Source organism: Lepisosteus oculatus, chromosome 7, assembly GCF_040954835.1.
Source record: "Lepisosteus oculatus isolate fLepOcu1 chromosome 7, fLepOcu1.hap2, whole genome shotgun sequence".
Lineage (NCBI taxonomy): Eukaryota > Metazoa > Chordata > Actinopteri > Semionotiformes > Lepisosteidae > Lepisosteus > Lepisosteus oculatus.
In genome coordinates this window covers 49,092,373-49,118,161 of record NC_090702.1, presented here as the reverse complement: position 1 = coordinate 49,118,161, position 25,789 = coordinate 49,092,373, and the positions used below count along the sequence as shown (strand labels likewise).

The 25,789-nt window shown below is 46.3% G+C and overlaps 1 protein-coding gene across 4 annotated transcripts in view; it reads left to right on the top strand.

Moving 5' to 3' along the window:
• LOC102688582 (dynein axonemal heavy chain 3-like) overlaps positions 1–25,789 on the top strand; it is a 238,715-nt gene that overhangs the window by 195,576 nt on the left and 17,350 nt on the right. For all 4 annotated transcript variants that reach the window (XM_069192669.1, XM_069192670.1, XM_069192672.1 and 1 more), the window contains 25 exons: positions 680–780; positions 981–1,095; positions 1,995–2,128; positions 3,352–3,540; positions 4,719–4,908; positions 5,701–5,727; positions 6,549–6,787; positions 7,485–7,634; positions 7,937–8,156; positions 8,534–8,647; positions 9,132–9,281; positions 11,501–11,683; positions 15,600–15,738; positions 16,493–16,683; positions 17,644–17,739; positions 19,254–19,433; positions 19,611–19,744; positions 20,255–20,417; positions 20,901–21,083; positions 21,269–21,427; positions 22,193–22,300; positions 23,059–23,223; positions 23,832–24,016; positions 24,435–24,606; positions 24,906–25,039. In XM_069192669.1, coding sequence (XP_069048770.1) covers positions 680–780; positions 981–1,095; positions 1,995–2,128; positions 3,352–3,540; positions 4,719–4,908; positions 5,701–5,727; positions 6,549–6,787; positions 7,485–7,634; positions 7,937–8,156; positions 8,534–8,647; positions 9,132–9,281; positions 11,501–11,683; positions 15,600–15,738; positions 16,493–16,683; positions 17,644–17,739; positions 19,254–19,433; positions 19,611–19,744; positions 20,255–20,417; positions 20,901–21,083; positions 21,269–21,427; positions 22,193–22,300; positions 23,059–23,223; positions 23,832–24,016; positions 24,435–24,606; positions 24,906–25,039 — 3,821 coding nt within the window. The remainder of the gene's footprint in view (positions 1–679; positions 781–980; positions 1,096–1,994; positions 2,129–3,351; positions 3,541–4,718; positions 4,909–5,700; positions 5,728–6,548; positions 6,788–7,484; positions 7,635–7,936; positions 8,157–8,533; positions 8,648–9,131; positions 9,282–11,500; positions 11,684–15,599; positions 15,739–16,492; positions 16,684–17,643; positions 17,740–19,253; positions 19,434–19,610; positions 19,745–20,254; positions 20,418–20,900; positions 21,084–21,268; positions 21,428–22,192; positions 22,301–23,058; positions 23,224–23,831; positions 24,017–24,434; positions 24,607–24,905; positions 25,040–25,789) is intronic.

Genomic DNA, 25,789 nt, shown 5'->3' with positions numbered 1-25,789 from the left:
TAAGGTCCTTGTAGGCCAGAGACACTTCTGTTTCATGGGTAGATGCATATTCATGACTGCGTCGGAACATTCTGATACTGATTCTGAAATGGGACAATTTGAACAATCCCACTGTATGGGAGCTGTCATTTTCATATCACAGAGCACTATATGACTTGTATCTATGACTATATGTGTAGTCATAACAAGGCTGCTTATGCTTTTATTTAGCCAACGTATTGAGTTTAAGTCCACTCTTTCAAGTGGGTGTGATATGGAAGAAGGTCTTTGTGAATGGAACTGTGGTAGTGGATATATTCTCTTATCTGATTCTGTAACCTGTTATTACGTTACAATAATAGGTGGCATGTTATTAAATTTGTAAGGTGTTTTTGGAATGTGGCTTGATGCTGTGGGATCTTTAATAGATAGGGATAGTCAAATACTGGAGCTCTCAATCCACCCCCGGACAAGTCTTTGATATGTCTTCAATACACGAGTCCCGTACTTATAATTGATTGTACAGTATTTGACCAGTCCTGTTTGGACACAGTGTAGATCCTGTTTAACAGGTCTACTGAATGAAGGTCCATTCTACAGCAGCGAGTGGTGGTATTTTTTAGTGAAATTCGGGGACTGGATACCTGCATTCAGTTTGGTCATCCCCTCATGTTACAGTAAGTGTCTCTGTGCCCTTCAGCTGTGTCTGATGAGTGGGGAGACCATCCAGATGAGTCCCCAGCAGAACATCATCTTTGAGGTCCTGGACCTGGAACGTGCCTCCCCGGCCACCATCAGCAGGTCTGAAGCTAGTGGCAATAGCACAGAATCACTACCTGTACCACGCTGTCAGGATCAGTGGGATCATCAGTGTGGCTGATGTTGCACAAGATCCAAGAAGCAGCCAGTAGAAAACTATCTGCACATGACCGGAGTTGCTATGCTCTGCACTTGGTGTGGAGTTCTGATCAGCGACTGACTCAGGGATGTCTGCATCTCAGGTGTGGGATGATCTATATGGAACCCCGAGACCTGGGCTGGGAGCCCCTGCTCCAGTCCTGGCTGGATAGGCAACTACCGCCCTCCTTCTCCCCAGGCCACAAACAGCTGATACAGGTAAGGAACTCCAGGTGTAGCATGTGTTAGATTATAGGATATTAGAGTGCTGTTATAATGTGTTTTTACTTTCTAGGCTTGTGCACTCTTGTACTTCGAGTTATGTCGTGCGTTCAACAAAAATGCATTCATAGTTAATTCACTGGTCTTTTTAGTCATACACCACAAGCCACACTCGGTATACAAATTACGGTAAGAAATTGATTAAATGGATTAAGGGCAAGTTCTGCACGCACTAACCACAATCACGCTGAACTAAACTGTGAACACTGGTCTCTGAAATGTTCTCCAAGCAGACTGCTTCTCCATGATAACAGCAATGCAAAACCAACTTGCATAGGATACAGCAGTGTGGTGCAACTAACTCAGGGTACAAAAAGAGGAGAGGGAAAGGTGTTTAAAAACATGCAGTTTAAATACAACTGCCTAGCTGTTCAACTGCCCTTAGTGCCTACCGAGTGACATGTGCACAGTGTACTGTCCTCTTCTCTTGCTTTCCTCTTGCAGATAACATGTCTGTTTTCTCATAGTGGTTTGGATTATGCTGTGGCAGACATCTCTGTACTCGACTATTCAACTACCCTGATCATTGTACTATATCATATTCCTTTACAATTGACTATCATTGAATAAATTACACATTAAGGAGGATGTAGGTTATTGAGCCCTTTGGTGTTCTGTCTTTCTCTGAAGGAATTAGGATCCAACCAGGTATAATTGAACACTGGCTGCTTGATTGGACTAATGAATCAACAGATCACCTTCAACTTGCTTTCTCGCAGCTGGCCTTTGGCGTGCATTTGCCTCTCTTTGTGTGTGTGCACCTGTGTGTGTATCCGCTCTGTGTGGGTATCCCCATCTCACTGTGTTGTGCCCCTGTGGGTCCGTGCACGTATCAGACGTTGCTGCAGTGGCTGTTGCCGCCTTGTCTGGAGTTCGTGGAGAGAACCTGCTGCCCTGTGGTGCCCACCTCCCCCCTGCACCTCACCGCAACGCTGCTCGCCCTGTGCCGCAGCCTGCTGGCCGAGACCAGGTACTGCACATGGAGGACCCCTCCTACCGCGGCTCTGGGCAAGTGGCGTTGTAAAGCCCGCATTGCGCAAGAAATTGGAATTGATTCCAAGCGCATGAGAATTGTTATTAGAAATGGGAATGAGCTGAAATTGAAAACCAGAAACTGACCCCAATCCTATCACCGAACACGGCAGACCCTCATGCAAAAGTTCCAGCACCGGGTCTGTCATTTGCAGAGAGCGTACCACCATACTGACAGCCGGTTCTCATTATGAAATATCGTTCAGGTTATTTTAATGCACAGCTGAATGAGACTCAGCTGTAGATGGGATTTTGATGGCCTGCCTCTGCTGTGCATTGCCCCTTTCTGCATGTCTCCAGACAGCAAAGTTATCTAGCTCCTTAGAAGCAGACAGTCCACAGGAGGTTTTCTATTGCATTATAATAGAAATGTAGCGCATTCCCTGTGGGCTGGAGAGCGCCTGTGGCTGGCTGGTGACAGCTTCTCCGTGTCAGCTCCTAATGACTTCAGATCTTTCCAAACACATAAACCTCTCCTCCAGCTCGCAGATTAGACAGGGGTGATTGAGTCTGTAGTTTAAGAGAGCGGTGAATGCCACATAGATCTGGCCACTTGATGAGGAAGAATGCTCTGGTTTTTAATTTTCTTTTTTTTTTTAAGCAGGTTCAGTTTCAATTCACTTTCTCTTGTTATTTTCCCACCCCGAGTCTCCACACCACCAGATTCGACATCATACCTCGGTGTGACACACACACACTCTACCTCCTCTCCTGTCTCTCTCTCTTCACCTCCTTCTGAGGCCTTCTCCTCTCTCTTCCTGCTCTCTACCTCCTCTGCTGTCTCTCCTCTGTCTCTCTCTCCCTTCACCTCCTTCTGAGGCCTTCTCCTCTCTCTTCCTGCTCTCTACCTCCTCTCCTGACTCTCCTCTCTCTCTCTTCACCTCCTTCTGAGGCCTTCTCCTCTCTCTTCCTGCTCTCTACCTCCTCTCCTGTCTCTCCTCTCTCTCTCTTCACCTCCTTCTGAGGCCTTCTCCTCTCTCTTCCTGCTCTCTACCTCCTCTCCTGTATCTCCTCTGTCTCTCTCTCCCTTCACCTCCTTCTGAGGCCTTCTCTTCTCTCTTCCTGCTCTCTACCTCCTCTCCTGTATCTCCTCTGTCTCTCTCTCTCTTCACCTCCTTCTGAGGCCTTCTCCTCTCTCTTCCTGTCCCCCCATATCTGCAGGAAGGACAGTCTAAGTGAGACTGACTCAGGGGCACGTCTTAGACAGGGGGAGATGGATCAGCAGCCCAGTGTGCCAGGAGGAGTAAGAGGTGGACAGCAGGAGGACTGGACCTCTCTGATTGTGACAGGCGTCCTGTTCTCCACAGTGTGGGGCCTTGGAGGCCTCTTGGACAGCCCTTCCAGACAGAGGTATCTCTTCTAAAGTTACATTTCTCTCCCAATGTACCCTGCCACGGTACCATAGATAACTCTCATCTATTGAAATGAGAAATGCAATAACCTAATATGAAACAATATGTTAATATCTGGAACAGATGGGGTACTTCCTGTGTATTTTACTTTTCCATTTATGATCAGTTTTTTAGTAGGGTAGTTTACAGCACATTTTGGCCTCACACAGCAAGCGTGCTGTTTCAGAAAGGCATTGTCTGTTTCCAAAATAAGTCATGCTCCAGTATATGTACAGGCCACTGCCAAATTATCTTGGGGGCAAAAGAGGAAATAAGTCTTTTTTTTATAAAGGAATCTGGGAAAACACAGCTGTGTGCTGAGGCTCATTCACATCAGGTACATCCCTGACAGAAGGGAAATCTAGCACAGTACACAGGACCATGCAATTCGTTGTGGATCTGGTCTTGAAAATACCCATGAAAGACCTTATGGAAAAAATGGGATTGACTTCCTCAGCTGAAACAAACCCCCCCAAAATTAAAACCTTTCCCCTATGTTGTGCATAGTTGACATAATGAAATAATGTATTATTTTTATGTATTAATATATATATATTAATATATGTAATATATTAAATATAATATTGTTTAATGACACAAAATCCATCACATCTCTCAAAACAGATAAACAAACCTCATGCCTGTCTGAGGTCCACTCCTCAGACAGGCATGTGTTTGGACACACAGGATCTCAGACAGGCATGTGTTTAGACACACAGGACCTCAGGCAGGCATGTGTTTGGACACACAGGATCTCAGGCAGGCATGTGTTTAGACACACCGGACCTCAGACAGGCATGTGTTTGGACACACAGGATCTCAGGCAGGCATGTGTTTGGACACACAGGACCTCAGACAGGCATGTGCTTAGACATACAGGACCTCAGACAGGCATGTGTTTGGACACACAGGACCTCAGACAGGCATGTGCTTAGACATACAGGACCTCAGACAGGCATGTGTTTGGACACACAGGATCTCAGACAGGCATGTGTTTGGACACACAGGACCTCAGACAGGCATGTGCTTAGACATACAGTCCCACAGGTCCTGTCTGACATCCTGTGTGTCTAAGCACATGTATGTCTGTGGTCCAGTATGTGGAAGCTCGTGTGTGTGATAACATTCTCTGTGCAGGTTCAGCCAGTTCTTCCACGGGCTGTGTGAGGGAGATTCCCACTGCCCCCGGCCCAAAGAGCTGCATGTAGCAGCCCGGGGGCTGCTAATGCCCAGGAGGCACAGTGTGTTTGACTGTGTGTACCAAAGCACAGGCTGGCACCCCTGGAGTGACCTGGTCTCACCCACTTCCCTGCCTGACAGCACCACGGTGAGAGATTAACCAATAAGTGTTTACTTCAGTGCGGGTCCCCCTCAAAAAGAAAAACTGAGAACACCTGAATTTCGAGTGGCCATCCAGAAAAGCTACCTCCAACGCAAATTGAAAATTACTTTATAGTTCTAACAATTTACAACGTAGTTCTCTAGAATCGGTTATTAGAACATTAGACAAGTCCCCAGATACTGGAATACCTCGGTTGAATTTTTGCATGGAAAAAATGGTTTATTAAAAGGTTAGCATCATGTTCTCAGGAAACATCTGAGTATCAGAAATTGCCTCAGTTGGATTCACTAATTATGTTAATGCCTCTGTGGTATTGTAGCTCATTCATGTAGTTTTATTTTGTTAATCATTGATTCCCAATGTAATACTCATCTGATATGCTGCTGAGAAATCAGTTCATTGCTTCAGGAACAAACCCAGACTGGTCTAGAGATAGGAGTAGCCTGTCTTCTCTTTGAGGGGGTGTCCCACAGGGATTTGTTTTTGGTCCTTTCTTGTTTTCTTATTTAATTATCCATTTGTCCTATCAAACAGTATATTTCTATTTATATGCTGGTGATGTGATGCTGTAGGAAATATCTGAGTCCATATTTTGCTTATTAGTAGTCAACCACTTTTGTGAAAAAAAATTTTTTTTTTGAGGAATTCATAATTAAAATTAACTCAGAATTAATCTGCAGTTCTTCAACTCTGGTATGGTCTCCCTTAAGTTTCTGCCTTTTTGTGGTCATTAAAATATGTGTTTGTTTCTTCCCGATGATCGTTACCACTGAAAAGATGGACAACAGGCTCACTCGTCTTCTGGTAAGAAATATTTATACACTTTGGCCTGAGCTGAAACTCTCCTCGACTGAATTTTTCCAATAAATTATAAAATTACACCACATGTAAGGATGATGTCAAATAGTTTTTGTTTAGATTTTAAAAATACTAATTTAGAAAACAAAACCTTTTGGAAGCAGCACTTCTCTGGTAGTCTGATGTGCTCAGATCTCAGAAGCTAACCAAGGCTGGTTCTCATCAGTACTGGAAAAAGAAAACCATATTGCTACTGTAACTGGTGTTGGTGGACCAGCAGGTGCCACTCTTTGGATGTGTTTTGGGTCCTGACTACTATGACATTTAGTATCTGAGCATTGTTCACAAGACTAGAGGTGTAAGCCCCTGTATACTGGCTAAATTCCACTTTGGGCTGTTAACAGTAGTGTCCTAACCAAATTCCATGCAGGACTTCCTAATTCTTGCCCTTAATTGCATTGGTAAAGCAGTTTCTCACTTCTGATACGCTGTGTAGTGGGGCTGCTGGTGCATACTGACTGCTGTGTGTCAACCAGATGGTTCGGCATTTCAGTAGTAGATGAAGTGGCTCCCCTCTTATTTGTTAAGTGCGCTGGGATGCTTAGCGCTGATAACTCACTATCCAAATGCAACTAATTAATATTGTCTTTTTGGCTTTGCTAGGTTTTCTACTCAGACTCAAGGCAGATTTATTACCTTATTTTTATGTGGGCCTGCACACTGCAGCTGAAACTTTTTTTATCTCTAAGCGGTTTGCTTTTCTTAACTCAGCCTTGCGTTTCATGTGTTCTGTGTTCTGCTGCTCGCTGCCCCCTGCCCCCTGTCAGCTGAGAGACACAGTGGTGGTCACCCCACAGACAGAGATACAGAGGTTCTTCCTGGAGCGGCTCGTTCTGCGGGGGTCCACCCTGCTGCTGGTGGGCCCCCCCGGTGCGGGCAAGACCCACACGGCTCGTGGCTTCCTGCACCAGCTGCCTCCAAGCACCCACCATGCCTGGCACCTCACCCTCTGTTCCCAGACCACCGCCCAGCGCGCTCAGGACACGCTGCTGATGGGGCTGGAGAGGTACATGAACACTGGGCCCACTTTCACACATGCTCTGCCAATGCTGGGCAACACTGCCCAACCCTCAACAGAGGACATCTTCTGTATAAACATGTCCTCTAGACTGTTACACTGTGGGGTTAAAGTGGGTCAGTCCTTTGGGAGTTAAACAGTTCTGTGGTGCCTTCCATTTACATTTTTAAGGGATAGAAGATGATCCAATTGCCTAGAGATCAGGAAAAAGCAAGAAATGAAGATCTGTAATTCAGCTATAAAAACCTAACTTTGCTTGTGTAGTTTGCATGAGCTAATAAAGATAATGTAGGATTATAGGCTTCTCATTTTACTTTTTGCTACAAAGATCATCTCTGTGGTGTTTTTGGTATTTGGTATAGTGTTATAGGCATTGCTTACTTTGCTTCATGCTAGAGGTAGTGTAGACATGTTTCCACCTCAAAACATGGCTGACAGGTTGTTTCTTCTTTGAGTAAAGAGGACGCTTAGCAAAGTCTAACCGAATGACTAAAACAAAACCTGAATGGCTTCAGTAATATAGGCACCACTACAGAAACGTCTAATGGCACAGCTAACCGAAATGTCGGAGAGTGTAGCACTGAGATGTATTGGTCTATAATCTCATCTTCTTACAGTATGTGTACTGAGTTTCAGCCTACCTCCCTCTCCCACCTGTCTGTCTTTCACACCGTCTCTGTCTCAGGGTCAGAAAAAGTGTTTATGGCGCCCCCCCTGGGAAACAGATGGTAGTGTTTGTAGATGACCTCAGCCTGCCGGCTACAGAGCCTGCAGGGGCCCAGTCTGCCCTTGAGCTGCTGAGACAGCTGCTGGAGCATCGATTCTGTTTCCACAGGTCAGCCGCGATCAAATTACTGCTTCCACAGCTCATTCTCTGTCTCCTGTGTTGCTTCCTGCAGTCTACGTCCGTTTTCTGTGCTGCTTCCTGAGGCCAGCACTACTAATTCTACAGGTCATTCTATATCTCCAGTGCTGAAGCACTTATTCCATCGGTTAGCCTTGTTATACGCGTCATGACATCTCATTGTGATACATGTGCAGCGCTGTCACTGGCTGTATGTACTGTATAGTTAGGCCTATACCATGGCTGGCTGTTCCTATAGTAAAGCCCACATTTGTGATTGGTTGTCTTGGCAGTAAGGACGGCAGTAGGCTGCAGCTCCAGGACACCGTGTTCCTGTCTGCAATGACGCCCCCCAGTGGCAGGAGGCAGGCAGTGTGCCCCCGGCTGCTCAGGCACTTTGCCGTCCTCTCCATTGACGCCCTGACCGGCGACACGCTGAAATCGATCTTCCTGCCTCTGACGGAGCGCCACTTCGGGCGTGGATTTGAGACGTCAGTGCGCCGCTATGCAAGGGTGAGTCCCATCCGCATTCCGAAAACCTCCAAGTCTTGTCTGTCCCTCCCTGTTCTCCTAACTCGCAGAGTCCTCTTCCTCCCTCAACATCAATAGGCTCCTTAGTCCCATTATGTCCAATTGATCATCATTGCAGCCTGTTTTCAATCTTCCATTACCGACAGATTGCATATCAGCTGTTACTGTTAATGTCCATGATCGTGATCCATGATGGTATATCCATGATCACCTCTGCAGTTTCCTCATCTTATACATCTGACACTTAGAGTTTTGTCACTCGACCTCTGTGTGCAGAAGGTGATGTTTTTGATGTGTCTGCGTCTGTGCAAAGGAGGGAGGGCTCTGACACTTTCTCGTTGTGTTGTGATGACCATCAGATCCTGGTCTGGGCCACAGCAGAGGTGTATGCCCAGACTGTGGTGACCTTCCTGCCCACGCCTTCCAAGTCCCATTACGCCTTCAACCCGAGGGACGTCTCTCGAGTCATCCAGGTGAGGCGCAGCCGCAGCTACCCGAAGCCCCACAAGACCTACTGTCACAGATATCCTATGGGAGGTCCCGTAAGACGTTAAACCTGCCACTGACTATTTCTGTCAGTGCTGCTTTTTTAGGAAAGTTGTCTCCCAATTGATTGTTCAGACCTTGGATTGCTAGCTTTGTAATACTCTATTGGATAGCTGAAAGGTCTCTAGCTTTGCAGGCTTTTATTCACCATTTATTTGTGTTATTTTTCCCTCTGCTCCTACCATATTCAGTACCCCCATCTACTGTCGCCTCTCATTATGCATACCGTATCTTCTGTATTTTTGTTGTAGTTGTTGTCGTTCTGTAAAGCACTTTAAGAAGCCATCTTTAAAGGTGCTATATAAAATGAAGTTTATTTTATCATTATTATTGTTACTACTACCACCATCCCAGGTATTGCACCCTTTCACCCCGAGCTGTCTGTCCCTGTCTCCGCGGCTCCTCTCTCAGGGCCTGGCTCTCCTGAGGGGGGACGTGGTGCCCGCAGGTGCGGAGGGAGCCAGGAAGCTGATGAGGCTGTGGGTCCATGAGGTGTGGCGCGTCTTCGCCGACAGGCTCCAGGACAGCAAGGACAGGCAGCGCTTCTACAGCATTGTCCAGGTCCCCCACCAGGACCGCCGATTCAATCGCGCGCGGTCCCCACTCCGCCAATTCAGCGGCAATCGAAACCACTCTAAATTCAGTTAAAATTTCCCCTTTGACTACGTTTTTATGGGAACAAGTAACACGTTTATTCCATGCTGAAAAGAGAAGAAAGAAAACACAACGTTTCAGCCGTGGAGCCTTCTTCAGGTGTATGGAGCCTTCTTCAGGTGTGAGGCTCCACGGCCGAAACGTTGTGTTTCCTTTCTTTTTTCAGCATGGAATAAACCTATTGCTTGTTCCTTTGCAGCCTATGCATGCTGACGCAGCTACCCACCTGAACTACTACGTTTTTATAGATGTGTGTACTGAGAACTACATGTTGCCACATACTATAGCATTTCCTCAAATAATGCTGTCTTACATAATTTCTGCTATTTAACTACGTTTACTTTTGATTTCTACAGTAAATGAAACCATGACTGATGCATTTGTTTTATCGCAGCACATAGAGGGCTATGCAAAAAACATGTTCATGAAATACTATCAAAGTAGAAGACAGTAAATGGCTCATGAGTGATTTACATAAAATTCAATTTACAAAACATTTTCCAGGACTAAACTCTTGTTTAAGGTGCGGACTGGCTCTATTTGGGCTGTGCTTCCTCAGATGGACATTCACAAGCCTGCTTCAGCCTTACAGCTGAAGACAATCAGCCAGAATGTGTAATATAATTAAAAGCACCATCTGCAAGATCTGAGAAGAATTAGTTTCAGCTGGTGAGAGGGAAGTTTTCTTCATTGGTACTAAGTAGTTGCAAAATGGTTTTAAAAAAAGAATTAAAAATAGAAATATTAATTCTGATTTGATTATAGGAATAAACCTGACCACTAAAACACAGAAAAGGGATTGCATAAAATTCCCCAAAAGTCCTCCTAATACACAAACTTCAATTAACTATTTCATGCAGATGTGATGGGTACAGCTGTATTCTGCCCCTGCTAAGATTTGATCTTGGTCACATGTGAGGTCAAAGACACACAGAGCCACTCACTAGACAGCAGTGAACTGTACTGTACCAGAAGACCACTTCTGGAGTGAACAGCAGTGAACTGTACTGTACCAGAAGACAATTCTACACTGTCAAGGAGATGATGTCACCACTTGGAACAGGCTCTTGTACAATGAGCTTTGTTTTGCAGATATCATATTGAGGGTCAGGTGTGTCACAAAACCTCAGTTACTGCCTACTGTATGCACCACAACATACAGCAGTGATGCCACAGTTAGAAACATAAACATTTGCAGTATATGTAGTGAGAGGAAATGTTAGAAAAGCCACAATATGCTTGTTTAATTATCTGTTTTGGCACTTTCATAATTAATCATAATAATTAACTAAATGTATGTATTGCTTCTAACCTCAGAGGATCACAAAGCACTTTAGATACTGGAAGTGCCCAAAGTGGCCAATAAATGTATTTTCAAGGTTGGTACAGTAGGTCAGTCCCACTTTTTAGCGCAATGGGAATTTGTACTTCGGTGTCAATGAAGCATTAAGTACCACAAGGAAGAGTGTACTGGTAGATGGCAGACTCCTGTCACTGTCCCCTGAAGTTCCCTGGAGGCAGGAACATGCACGGTAAATCACAGTCTCACCATCGCGGGGGAGCATGGCTTCTTCAAGCTGGAGGCTCCAGATCATCTTGGAGATCAGCCAGTACCTGATTTGTGCCAGATCTGGCCTTCACAGACTTGGAAGAGGGGAGGGACATATAAAAAGCCCATCCATTTCTCATTCTAGGACTCAGTCCATGTTGCTGAAGATTCCCTCCTTCTTGTTAAATTTACAGTGGTCCTGTTGAGGGGAAGTTGTGCTGATTGCTCCTGTTGAAGACGTGTTTTCCAAAGTTCCTAACATACTGGTTAAATTTTAAATTGGTTGAAGTTATCGGCAGCTTTGGACTGTATGTCTCTGTAACATTAGGGACGTCACGTGTGCACAAGCACCACACCAAACATTCACCGAGGGTTTGACGGCAAACACAGGTTAACCTCCTTAAAACCTCCCAGATATCAACGATATTTATCATTAAGTTCTTGTCACCTGACACCTGTGACTGGGTTGCGACAGGTTCATGGACAGCAGAGCTTCTTGGAGCGTCTATATCTGACCCCAGGCACAGCGGCAGACTCGCCAGCGCACTGACAGGCTGTGCTCGTGTGTGTGTTCCAGGGAGTGGTGCGCACTCAGTTCAAGGAGAAGACGTCCTCGCTGTTTGGTCACCTGGCCTACGGCAGGGAGGTGTGCGAGGAGGACCTCCGGGGCCTCTTCTTTGGAGATTATCTGCCATCTCAAGGGGAGGGAGGAGCTCCCCGTTACTATGATGAAATCACAGACACCCAGAGACTGCAGCAGGTAGGTCCCACTTGCTGCTGAAGGCTATCAACAGAGTACATTATGTCGGCAGATGGGTTTTGGATTCTTTTTACTCCCTCCTATATTTTGAAAATCTAAAGGCGTGAATGTAGCAAGAGACATCCTCGCCGTCAGGTTTGCCCAGTTTTTGTTTTTTGTAACATGCAGCTGAAATGCTGTTCAAAATAATCGGTGTAAAGGTTAGGATTACGATTCCCACTAAAATGTTGGCTAAATTTATGATTCCGGTTGTTTTTAACACAAAAATTGGAGAGTTTAGCATATAGAAAGTTTTTTTTGCAAACATCTGATTTTAGTTGCAAAAACAAACTCATGATATTACTACGGAGCGCTTGCGCCGTCAAGTCACGACGGCAGAGTGTCTTTCGGGAAGTGGCTTCTAAATGCGCGTTGTTTGCGAAATAGCGTCTGCAGTTACAGTACTCGGTACTCCTGGCTCACTCTGTCTCGATCTTTCATCAGCATTGCATCCGATTACGCAATTGGTATCAGCATTTGTATCTGCAATGCAACTGAATGGTTAGTCGTCTGTTCGTGGAGTCATTTTTATGTTCTAGTGATAAGCGTAACGTGTCAGAATCAGTTTTAATTTAGCAATTTCAAATGAACTCCGATATTGATCAGTATGGATAAGTGGCCTGAGAACAGGGAGACAAGGTGATGTCTGAGAAGGGGATCGGTCTCTCCCCTTCGTCCCGCTCGCAGCTGACCCAACGCTTTTGTCCGATGTGAGGTTCATGGTCAGTAAAGAAATACTTAAGGTGGCCTGTGGGTGACAAAAGTTTGATAACCACTGTCCTAGAGCAACTCCGTGTGAACTCACGAGCTGCTGCCTCTACATACAGTATCAGTGGGAAGGAGAGCAGAGTGATGAAGCCAGTTCACAGATGGGGATTATGAGGATGCCATGATTGGTAAAGGCAGGGAGAAATTTGACCAGGACACCGGGGTTACACCCCTACTCTTTTTGAGAAACACCCTGGGATTTTTAATGACCACAGAGAGTCAGGACCCTGGTTTTACGGGTCATCCGAAGGACGGCACCTTTTCACAGCCTAGTGTCCCCATCACTATAATGGGGCATTAGGACCTGCACAGACCGTGGGGTGAGCGCCCCCTACTGGCCCCCACTAACACTTTTTGTTCCCAGCAGCAACCTTAGCTTTTCCCAGGAGGTCTCCCATCCAGGCTCAAACCTGCTGAGCTTCAGTGGGCTGCCAGGTGGGAGCTGCAAGGTGACATGGGTGGCATTAATCTTGAACCTTTCATTAAAAGCAAACAACCTGCCACGTTGACTCTCTGTTGGGTCAGCCCATGGCCTGACTGAGCTGTCTCCCACTTCAGCCACAGGGCCTCACCTGACCGCTCAGGGACAGTACTGGGCTCGCCAGATTTTCCCACTGGGGCATTGACCACAAGGGGCTGACAGCAGGAATGACAGACGGACAGCAGACACATGTAGAAGAAGATTCAAAATGCTACTGGTGCAGATTAATCTCAACCCATCACCTGAAACCACCCTGACGCTGGGGTTTCACGAAGAAGTACTTAGTACGCCACTCCTGTGCCATTCACTACCTTGTCTCCCTGCTCACCGTGGAAAACTGAAATGATTGTTTTCGATCGAACTTAATTTGGCAAAACAAGATAAGCATTATGTTGGTCTTGAAGGCAAATATGGAGTCAATGTTTGGTCTAGAGAAAAAATGCTCTGAAAATCGCGGTTTTAACACTCCCTGTTAAACATCCTGTGTCCGTGAAACACAAAATGTGAAAAAAAGCACCATGACTGAATTTCTTGACTTATTCCCATGTCCTGTTTTGCCCTTGGCCATTCCACAGCTCTGCAGGTCACTCCGTCAGGGAAGGTACAGCTGCACTCACAGTGAGAAATCAGCCACACTCCCTGCTACACTGCAATAATACCGCAACACACTGGTCACAGACACCTCACCACAGCCACACGTCTGAACCTCAGAAACCAGCTGGGGACATGAACACCTTCACATCTTGGTGGGGACAGAAGACCCCCCCCCCCCCCCCCTCTAGTTTAGAAGAGGACCACCCCATTAAAAACCATATCTGCAAATACCAACCTTGTGTACTGTACAATGTGACTCAGAAAACACAAAACACACGATGAAGAAGACAAACACTTTCAAGCCCCCGGAGACCTGAACATCTGGGGTGTGGGTGCCACCCCTGGAAACAAAACGCCAATTCCATTCAATTACAGCTGAAACACTTACATGTCATGATGTAATCCAGCAGTAGAATTATCATACATATCATATATCATATCATTTTCATTCCATTATACCACAATGCAAATTGAGTGTCAGTCCAACTATTGAAGTTTTAGTAGCATTTGAAAGGAATATTTTTTGGTTCACCTCTTAAACAGTAGTTTACCTTTTCAGATACTGGTGTTACCATTATGCCAGAGGTTAGAATAGGTGTGTTATTACCAGCTATCTGGAGAGAGGACCGTTCTGTTAGTAAAGCAGGGCACTTTGGACAGAGGTTTCATTCAGATGATGCCATATTAAGTTATAGACTGCCATCTGCTGTTTGTAAAAAGAAACACTCTCTTTTAAACTACTAAAACCCTTGTAATCCCCTAATGTTATATGATCAGATCACCCATTGTCAGGCTTTTTAGGGGTTCATTCTGAAAATGGAAATGTTCATTTACAGGCTTTAACATAGATAATAATTGTATTGTTTTGTTGCTTTTACAGATAAATTCAATGTGTTTATTTGAATCAGTTTGCCAGAATAAAACACTTTAAAGAATAGCGTGCAATATAGGTACTGTATTTCTTTCTGGAACACTACACTTTGACTAATTGGACTGGAATTAAAGGGTGTTATCTAAAGCGTCTAGAATAATATCAATAAACTTTACTTACTTGGCAGGATCTCCCAAATGATTTAATCTGATTTAGTTGTTTTCTAAAAATGTGCATTTTGTAGGCCAATTTTAAGCAATTTTGACATTTGTAAAACACTTAGAAATTCAGGAACAGACCAAACATGCGACCCTGATAAGACCAATAGTTGACAAAAAGAACAAAACTCTTTATCTTGGTCTGTCTATAGATCTGGACTCTGTTGCTGTCAATTGCCAATTGCTTGTTTTTTCTATTGGGAATGCAATTTTTAGAAACGTCAGCATAATTAGATTGGTTGCACCTGCACTAGAAGTCACAAGATCATATCCTGAGATGTATTTGGTATTAAATACTGGCAGGCTGAAGGGACAGACCCTTTTTTAGTCTTGAACAGAGAAGATCACATGGGGGCCTGATATAAGATTTCAAAATACTCCGGCTTTTTTCAAGAAAGAGTTGGATACGATACCCTGATCAATTATCTACTAACAACCAATTGAGCAATGTGCACCAAATGGCCTTCTGTCATTTAGAACTGTTCTTACAGTCAATTCACAAAGACCAAGCTGTTTTCCCCTCTGAAGTGACCTGTTTACATTTAGATACTGATTTGTCCAAGAAACCTCTGGAACGGAAATTATTGGAAAATGACCATATCAAATTAAACCATTCGGGGAGCCTGAGAAGAAGGAAAGAGTATACTGTATATTGTTGGGCTATAAGACTATGGTACACTGTTAGGCTTGTATAAGTTCTTGTATAAGCACTCTTCAGTATCACTTCTGCACTGTCCATTTCCAATATCATACTGAAAATGAGAGCTCATGATACAGGTGTGGCCTCATTATGATCGCATTTCAAAGTGAAATCACAGGGAAGCACGATGCAAGTGAGATGAAGTGTTCCAACATGCAGAGTGCATGTCAGATAAGTGTAAGAATACATCTGCTGATGCACTGTGCTCTGCACCATCATGGCTGTCTGTGTCATGCCCTGAGCAGGCCATGCAGAGCTATCTGCAGGAGTACAACGCCGGGTCCAAGACCCCTCTGGACCTGGTGCTGTTCCAGTTCGCTGTCGAGCACATCTCCAGGCTGGCCAGAGTCTTCGCGCTGCCAGGGGAACATGCCCTGCTTATTGGTGAGCCACACGGAATTCAGTCCCATGGATTGTGAGGTGCTAAAATCTTCCAGTGCTCACGGTGTTTCTGTGGGCTGGCTGGGTGGCTAGTCTTGCATGTATGTTTGTAAAGAGCAATCTACAGTAGTTGTATTGATGAGAGTTTCTCAGAAATGTCCCTGCAGATGAACAGCTTATTGATTTATACTTTTGACTTAGTTTCTAGCCGACTAGATACAGGAAAGGGGGGAGGCAGTGAAAGAAGGACATGGGTAGAGTTCGAGGAAGGGCCAGAGACCAGAAGAGCGCTGATTTCTGTACTGGACAATTGCTTTTAAAGCCATAGCCGGGACTTCTATGTGTGGGCAGGGCGGCAGTGCAGTGGTTAGCATTTCTGCTTCACAGTGCTGGGCCCAAGGGTTCAATTCCTGGGTGCTAACTTCATGAAGCAAATGTCTTACCCACATTTGTACGTGTTTCCTCCCGCAGTCTAAAGACATACTGGTAGGTTAATTAGCTTCTGGGAAAACTGACGCTGGTGTGAGTGTGTGGATGCTTGTGTCTGTGTGTGCTATGCGATGGACTGGCATCCTATCCAGGGTGTATCCCGCCTTGTACCCATTGCTTGCTGGGACAGGCTTCAGATCTGCTGCAACCCTGTATTGAGTAAAGAGGCTAAAAAATGGATGGAGGGACTTCTAAGTGTTAGTTGTTGGGGACTGGCTAATATTTCTACATCTTTCTTCCTCTGCCTCTCCTTCTGTCTCTTTCTCAGGCATGGGAGGTAGTGGGCGGCACTCTGCCACGCGATTGGCTGCCTACATGTCAGGCGTGGAGGTCTTCCAGGTCAAAGTTCAGCGGTCGTACTCGCTATCTGATTGGCATGAGGACCTGAGACGCCTGCTGAGGGGGCCGGGCCTACAGGGGACCCCCACTGCCTTCCTGTTCTCAGACCACCAGATCAAGGTCAGTCTGTGGCTCCGCAGCACCTGGCCCAAGAGAGAGAGGGACAGAGAGGGAGCAAGACGCCGAGAGAGTGAGACACTGAGATGCACAAAGAGAACGGGAGAGGAAAGGTTAAGGTTAGGTGTGTAGAAAATCCACACTCTCAGTCAGTTCGTTTGTGAGAAAGGCGCAGTGAGTTTAGTATGTATGCACACAGGAATTGATCAGCCACAGGATCCCTAGTCAATTCAAAGTTTAAGCTGGGACTTTCCCATTTATATCATCAAGCAGTTACACAAAAAACAAGCACAGAGGAGGAAGCGTTTCCTGAGGAGTGATACTACTCCAAGGGAGCGGTTAACATATTTGTGCAATAAAGCATTAAGTAAAGATATCGCAGAACAAAGACCGCTCATTTACAACTCCAGATATCCACTCCGCACTAGTCCTTGAACATTATTTTTAAGTCCGGCTCAGTTTAGCTCCGTAAATCTTATATGACAACTTCTGTTACTCCTCAGGCATTTTTTCCCACCCGACCTCCAATACGGTCTTAACCCTTTCCTTCAGGTGTGTGGCTGAGGTTAGGGATAAAGTCAATTCTAGTGATTGAGTTAGTAGTAATAGGGCAGGGGATAGGCTTAGGGTTTCAGATGAGGGTTAAGGTTAAGGCTAGTATTAAGATTTGCATTGCTAGATATAATTTTGATGCTAAAGCACTTTGAGGACTAAAGAGCAGGACAGTGCTCACTAAAACAATGGGCCAAGTATGGTGAATACGTATGCAATCAACCTGTTTAGTTTGGAATTTATTTGACTATGAACTATTCAGCTTAGCAAAATGTGCATACATCATTTGTAACTGAGCAAAATGTGCAGGGTCTTTAGAAGGGCGTGAATTCTTTTGCAAGGTACTGTATATTATTTTTAGAAGAAATGAAGAGATTGATTGGTTCATTAATTGATCTGTGTGTGCTGCAGGATGAGTCTTTCCTGGAAGAGCTCAGTCTGATCCTGAGCAGTGGGGAGATCCCTGGGCTGTTTGACAATGAGGAGAGACTGAACATCATCCACAAGGTGAGACCACACTCTCTCTGTCTCTCCCTCAGTCTCTCATACTTGAGCTTCCACCCGTCCAACATCAGAAGGCTGTTTATACCTGACAAAGGTCAGAGCAACCCAGAGCTTATCCCAGAAGCAGAAGATTTGGGTCAGGACCACATCCTGGATGGAACTCCAGTCCATCACCGGGTGAACACCCAAGGACAATTTAGAGACATCAATGAACATAGCCAGAATGTCTTTGGAGGGTTAGAGGAACCCTGACAAAAAACATGTGAACATGTGGGGAATATGCATACTCCATACAAAAGGCTGTGTGGAGCAAAAAAACTGAGGCACCAGTGCTAGCCACGACTCTTTCTGTTCAAATCTCTCTTCCTTTGTAATTGACTTTCAAATTCAAATCTGCTTTCATTAGAAGTCATGAGTGTGAGACAAAGAACTATGGCCCGCACTCTTCTGCAGACTTGAATCCAGGCCCCTCATAGTCTTCTCTGTTCAAACTGGAACAATTCTGTTCAATTAACCTGTCAGAGTAGTACAGCTGTCAAAAATCAAGGAGTAATTTGCTCGGGTGGCAATTCAAACAGACAAGTCAATTGAGATTGAATTCTCATTTTGAATAATGACGTGGAGATCCAGTCATGCAGCTGGGCAATAGCTGTAGCAACCTGAGTAAAGATTCAAGAGCAGCATCAGGGATTTGAATGCATGACCGTCAAGAGTCTGGAGCCCTCACCTCTGTTCCACACTGCCTCTCAGGAGGTGTCACGGATGTCGGAAAGGCCGGACCGTGGAATGGCAGGACAGGGAAAATAGACCCTGTGCGTAGAGGCGAGACGGGGGTTAGCCCAGGCTCAGCTGTTCAGGAAATGCCGTATAGAAACCTATGCCCCCAGGTAGCGGACGTGGGGCGACCTACAGTAGTGCTAGGCGGGTCTCAGGACATCTAAACCTTAATGCTGAGTGAGGAGCAGAGCAGAAGCAGGAAGTAAATAGGCTACACAACAAGACACACCAGAAAGACATGAATAATCACAGGGAACTAGGAACAGGAGAGAAGTAGAGTGTCCTCTAGGTGTACTGGGCGTGACAGGAGGGTGTGAAGCATCACTTGGGAGACCCTGGTCACAGTCACCTAACCCACTGACGTAACCCTGGATCAAAGTACTGATGACTGAAGACTGGGCTCAGACTGGACTCTGGACATATGTCTTTTTCCTTACACATTGAATGTATTTTTATGACTTCTTTACTTTGTTTCTCTCGAAGTGTCTCTCTCTTCACCTCGTCTGAATTCTACTTGCTGTTCTCTCTCATACTTTCATTCAACCTATTAAGCAATTTTCAGTTTTCTTTCTGATGAAGTGGGTTATGGGAAGGCTCTAATTTCTAAAGCAATACAATAGACGGTGCAGCCGATTCCACAGCATTATTGTACTGAGATTTTTAATGCATATTTTAGAAATACATCTTCAACTTTGACCCAGTGCTGTTATAACGCAACTATGCTTCCCTCTCTTAATCAGATGCAGCAGCTCTCTTCCACTCAGGGACAGTCCCCAGCCTCTCTATACACCACGTTTGTGCAGCGTATTCGCTCTCTCCTCACTGTGGTCCTGGCCTTCAGTCCCAGTGGCTCAACCCTGCGAGACCGTCTGCGTCGAGCCCCGGCCCTCCTCAACTGCTGCACCATTGACTACTTCCAGGTTACAGTGAACCTCTCGATCCCGCTCGCTGCTGTTCTTCTGGACCCGTGTCTAATCTCTGAGCTCAATTCCGCTCTCTTCCTTGAACCGTGATCCTCTAAACGTCTGTTTCCATCTCTGTCTCACTACTCTCCTCATCCTCTGTCCTTCTTTACCCTCTCTGATCTCTCTTCCCAGGCCTGGCCAGACGACGCCCTGCAGAAGGTGGCATGTCACTTCCTGGATGATGTGGAGCTCTCGCAGGAAGTGCGGGCAGGAGCAGTCTTCCTGTGTAAATACATCCACCAGAGTGTTGCTGCTCTGTCTGAGAGGTGACGATCGCCAATAATCGCTACTGATCAGTGTGTTTGTCAGTGCGGTCCGGCACAGCGGGTCAATCAGTGCGCTCAGACTTGTCCCACGACAGTTAGGTATGTGTTTGGTCAGTGTGTGGAATTTTGTGTCCATTAGTAACAGTAAGATAATAATTGTTTTCCCGCTGTAAATCTTTTACCATTGCTTAATATCAAGTCCGACACATTTCACTAGAGAAAAGTCCAATTCTCAAGCAAATCAAACCGCAGGGAGCTGTTGAATCACATGTGTAACTGCACTGCAGAGTCTGCACTGATTGACAGCCCATCTGACTGTCGCCTTGAGCCAAATATTGCATAGCAATGGACAGACAGAATAGTCCTCTGTGGTGCACAGGCAGGCATAACCAACTGTAGACCAGATTATCAGGTATGATGTTTTAGGACTCTGTTTTGTTCCATTTCAAAGGTGAAATACAATGCCCATCAACCATAGTTCTTTGGTTAGTTGCTTGGTGCTCTTTGTAGGTTTTATGCCTCCCTGCAAAGGAGAACCTATGTGACTCCCAATTCCTACCTGGAGCTGCTGAAGACCTTTCGGAGCCTCCTGGAGAGACAGCGTCTGGAGCTGCTGACCGACAGAGAGCGCTACCTCACTGGGCTGGAGAGACTGGACCTCGCCTCGACACAGGTAACCCCTGCAGCTCTGCCTCACACTGTCCGACTGACTCACTCAGCCTCACTGCCAGGCCAAAACCCATACCTGTATATATCTGCACAGGTCAGTCCCTCCACCTCACTTACTTCCTCATCCGGAATCTCACTAGGTCAGGGAAGTCTGCACAGGTTAGTCTCTCACTTTTGTGCAAATTTCCAAAACTCCATTCTCAAAAGACTCTGGATCAGCTTGTTCATTTGGAGGTCTTAATTGAGCTAATTATGTAATGAATTAAAATGGCCCATGATCCGTTTGGAGTTCAGATTATTAAAATGATTTTCATGGGTTTAATAGATTCCCTTGCATAGATTATTAGTTAAATTAAGGGTGACTGCAGATGGATTGAAAGCCATTGGCAGTGTGTCCACCAAGGACTGAGCTTGCAATAGAACGATGGCAATTCAGTGGGCTGTAGTACCGGTGGTGTAACAGCAGGGAGCGCTGTGCGTTTTGCAGATCGCCGAGATGCAGCAGGAGCTGAAGGAGCTGGAGCCACTCTTGGTGCAGCGCAGCGCAGAGACCGAAGAGCTGCTGGGGGTTATCGCCAAAGAGACGCGTGAGGTTGAGGCCGTGAAAAGAGAAGTGGAGGCCGATGAGGCCACGGCCAACAGCGCAGCCCTGGAGGCTCAGAGCATCAAGGTACCGCCAAGGAGAAGAACGAAGTTACGTCAAAACTTTCCCTGGGGGTTGTGTTTTAACGTATTCCGATGCCAGATGTTTCCATGATGGAGTTATTTTGTAGATCTTTCCTACATAACCTAACACATCGAAAATCCATCTCCCCCTCCCTGACACCCACTCGCCTCCCCCCCTCTCTCCTGCAGGAGGAGTGCGAGCAGCAGCTGAGTGTGGCCCTGCCGGCCCTGGAGGCGGCGGTGGCAGCCCTGGACACGCTGAGGGGCAGTGACATCACGCTGGTCAAGACCATGCAGAACCCCCCAGCGGGCGTGCGCATCACCCTGGCAGCCGTGTGCGTGCTCAAGGTCAGGGCGGGCCTGGCTGGGACGCAGCCCAGGGGGTCAGACAGGAGAGCGGGTACCGCACAGTGGCTAGGAGTGGGCGTTAGAACAAGTTGGGACCTGACGGAGAGGGCGCTGCCTCAGCACAGATATTGTGGAATCAATAGGTCGATTGCGCTTCTTTGTGTGTTAATTAGAGAACAAAAACACATTAATTCGCTAATACATACGTGGCTTCCCAATATCGTGGCCCAGCGGCCCACCCCTTCCACAAATCATAGGATTCCTGCAGGGATGCTGGTGAGCCCAATCACCCTGCAGCTCCCACCTGGCAGCCCCACTGAAGCCCAGCAGGTGTGAGCCTGGTCAGTACCTGGATGGGAGAAAGCTAAGGTCGCTGCTGGAAGAGGTGTTCGTGGGGCCAGTAGGGGGCGCTCACCCTGCAGTCCTCATTCATCAGTGTCTGTGCTGTAGTGTTGACAACAACATAGAAAAAATTGTGAAATGCTGAGTTACGTAGCAGTAGGCAGTGGAACACATTACACTTCAGAGACAGAGGCTGGGTGGATCACCAGGTGATGGAAGTGAGGACTCAGATTAACAGAAACTGCCCTCCCAGCGTGTAGTGGGGCTGAGACAATGGGGAGTGCAGGCTAGAGGTTAGAGCTGAGACAGGGAGGCAGTTTGGACTAATGCTTAGGTCTGAGCAGTTGGGAAAGAGGTACAGCAGAGGGAGACAGGGGAGGCCAATGAAACTGAGAGCCCATTTCTTGACCTTCTGTATGGCAGGGCATCAAGCCAGAGAAGAGGGTGGACAGCGTGGGGAGGAGCACTGACGACTACTGGCCTGCCGCCAAGAAGACGCTGGGGGACATGAAGTTCCTAGAATCTCTGAAGGTACCACCTCTGAGAGCTGAGAATATATTCTGAGAAGTTCGAATATTTAAACAAAACATTTTGTGTTGAGAACAGGCCACTCAGAGATGGCTATTTTGCTAGGCACTGAGTATATGGTGTAAGGCCGTTTGCTGGTCTCCGTTTGAAAATTTGAGCAACTTCATGAATCTCCATTAGATTTCTCTTAGTTTGTTGTCTGGTTTGCTTCCTGTCCCAAAGCAAATAAGAAATGAAGACAATACGTGGGGCAGATCACATTAATGGGGCCTTCCTGATGACTGTGTGAGTAATAGAGACACAGGAGTGCAGGGGTAGCAGCTATTCCTGGAGAGTAGCATGAGAAGGGTTACGAGCAAGAGGGGTCCTTTCGTCCCATCATGCATTTTTCATATTTAGTAGTCAATTGATCCAAGGATTTCACCCAGCTTTTTCTTGAAGGCAGGCAAGATATTGGCTTCAACAACATGGCTGAGTGGCTTGTTTCATACTCCCATAACCCTTTGGGTAACTAAGTGCCTCATGTTCTCAGTTTTAATGTACTTCCGCCTACAGTAGTTTCCACGGATGTCTTCGGGTTCATGTTTCACTGTTGATTCCGAAGAGGATCAGCTGAGGATTTTGAAAATTGGTATCAGGTTCCTTCATAGTCTTCTATGTTCAACACTGACAGGGCTTGGCTCTACAATTGTTTTTAGCCTGTCAGTGAATGTGTTACATGTTGTGCATGACTGATTCTGGCCTGGACTGTTGCGACCCAGGACTTTGACAAGGACAACATCCCACCACGTGTGATGGCCCAGATCAGACGGGATTTCATCTCCAGTGAGGAGTTCCAGCCTGCAGCAATCCGAGCAGTGTCTTCTGCCTGTGAGGGGCTGTGCAGCTGGGTCAGGGCCATAGAGGTCTATGACAGAGTGGCCAAGGTAGGGCCTCTCTCCTTTTTCTCCACATGCAGTATAACTCAATTCAACTGGACTGATCAGTCCATTACTGTGTTTCTAAAGGACAACTGCGGACATCAATTAACTGCAATAAGTAATTAATAGCTGTGGTGTAATGAAAAAAAAATATGTATATAAAACAGACCAATCAAAAGGACTTTGAAGAAAACATTACCTCTGTTTACTGATTGGCTACAGTGAGGAAATCAAACTACAGATGAACCAATTAGCAAATATTCACATACAGTAAACAACACAGAACAGTAGACATAGACACTTATCAATATACTGCATCTTGCAAAAGTATTCACCCCTTGACAAACATGTCCCAATACGCTGAATTACAATTCCAGTTTTGGTGAAAAGGGAATTTTGTGCTCCCAAATTAATTTAAGTGTGCCGTAACAAAATACTTATGCAATCAAAACATTTTAGTTTCTGGGGTGGGGGGGGTTCATGGACGTTTAATGTCTTTCACAATAAATTTGATGAGGTTCTGATCAAAATATTCGCTTAAAAAAAGTCTGCGTCAGTTGTAGTTCATCACAATGAGACATCATCTGAAGTGGTGTGTATATGTATCGTCTCAGATTGTGGCACCAAAGAGGGCCTGTCTGAGCGTGGCACAGACAGAGCTCGAAGAACAGCAGGCAAAACTGGCAGCCGCCAGATCGGAGCTCAGTGCCGTGACCGACAGACTGGCGGGGCTGCAGGAGAGACTGGCACGCCAGCTGCAGGAGAGAAGCCAGCTCCAGGACAGCATCACACACACCAGGCCAGTCAGGGGAGAGAGGAGGGGAGGGATTCAGAGGTGTCAGAAACACGCTGTATTCCCCAGACACAGCTGGAATCCTGCTGGTGTGTGGATGTGCCTGTTAGAAACACACTGTATTCCCCAGACACAGCTGGAATCCTGCTGGTGTGTGGATGTGCCTGTTAGAAACACACTGTATTCCCCAGACACAGCTGGAATCCTGCTGGTGTGTGGATGTGCCTGTTGAAACACACCGTATTCCCCAGACACAGCTGGAATCCTGCTGGTGTGTGTGGACGTCTCTGTTTAAAACACACTGTATTCCTAAAAAGTACTGCGAATCCTGCTGTTGTGTGGATCTGCCTGTTAACAGTGCTCTGTATTCCCCAAATGCAGCTGGAATCCTGCTGGTGTGTCAATGGTCTCTGTGTTCTTCCAGGCTGAAGCTGCAGCGTGCGGAGAGGCTGATCAGCAGTCTCGGGGGGGAGAGGGAGCGCTGGCAGGAGGTGGCCAGTCGTCTTGGGGACTCGTACCAGAACATTGCAGGAGATGTGTTGCTGAGCGCTGGCATGGTGGCCTATCTGGGGCCCTTCACCCCTGGCTTCAGACAGGTGGGGGCCTCTCGCCCTTCCTTTCTCCTCCTCTTTCTCATTCCCACTCACTTTAGGCAGGCGGCACCCTGGAGTCCTGGAGTGGACACGGGAGGTCAACAGTCATTCAGTTTCTGGTCATTTAAATCCAAAGGCTATGGTGTGTGGATGTTGAGTAACATCCATAAATTGGTTTGATCAATCAATCAAATGGATACGTCATTCGTCCTCTTCTCCCCCGCTTCCCCGTTTCCTCTTCTCTGCCACCTCTTTCCCATTCCCACCTTCCCTGCTCCCTCTCCTCCTTGTCTCTCACTCAGGAGGTGTTGTCCGAATGGCAGTCCCAGTGCGTGCGTCAGCAAGTGCCAGTGTCGCCCCACTTTTCTTTGTCCTCTACCTTGGGTGACCCCCACACCATCCTAGAGTGGCAGCAGTGTGGCCTGCCTCGAGACACGTGAGTCCTTCAGTCCGCCTGAGCACTGTGCCTGTGTTACCCCGAAACAGAGGATCCCCCACAGTGAGCCTTTATTCTATAGGCTACAGCATTAACAAGACCTACACTAGGTCCTACAAGCTCATCACAACTGTTAGGGCCTTCCTCTTCTGGCTTCCTCTAAATTTTAGGTTTGGTTTTAAAATCCTTCACCTGATTTACGGCATCCTAAATAATCTGGCTCCTTATTTACTTATTAAGCTCTTGGAATCTGTGTGAGATTCCAACCCTCTGTCTGTTTTTGAAACCTAAACTACATTATTTTTAATTTAATTGTATATAGCTTTTGTTCTGTGTTTATTGTGTTATTCTTTGTTATTTGTCCTCTATTCTAACCTAATTATATATTTCTTTGAGATGCCCTGACATGAAAGGTGCTATATAAAATATTTTTTTCTTCTTATGCTCCTTATGTTGGAGCTGTGGTAGTTCAGACTTGCTGGAAGTCTGGAAGGTCCTGGGTTCAATCCCAGGTAGGGGCAAGTGATGTAACTTGCTCTAATTCCTTCCAGATGGCTCCCAGGTCAAATCAGCCTGCTTTCCAAATGAGTACTGGGGCTAATAGACTGGCTGGAGCATGATGCTGACCACATCACCTCCACCTCCAGTCTTGGATGGTTGAGGAAAAATTGTGACCCTTGCCCCCCATTGGCCTTTATGGCCTAAAAAGGGACCTACCTACCTGCTCCTTTTGTCCTCGTGTCCTTTTCT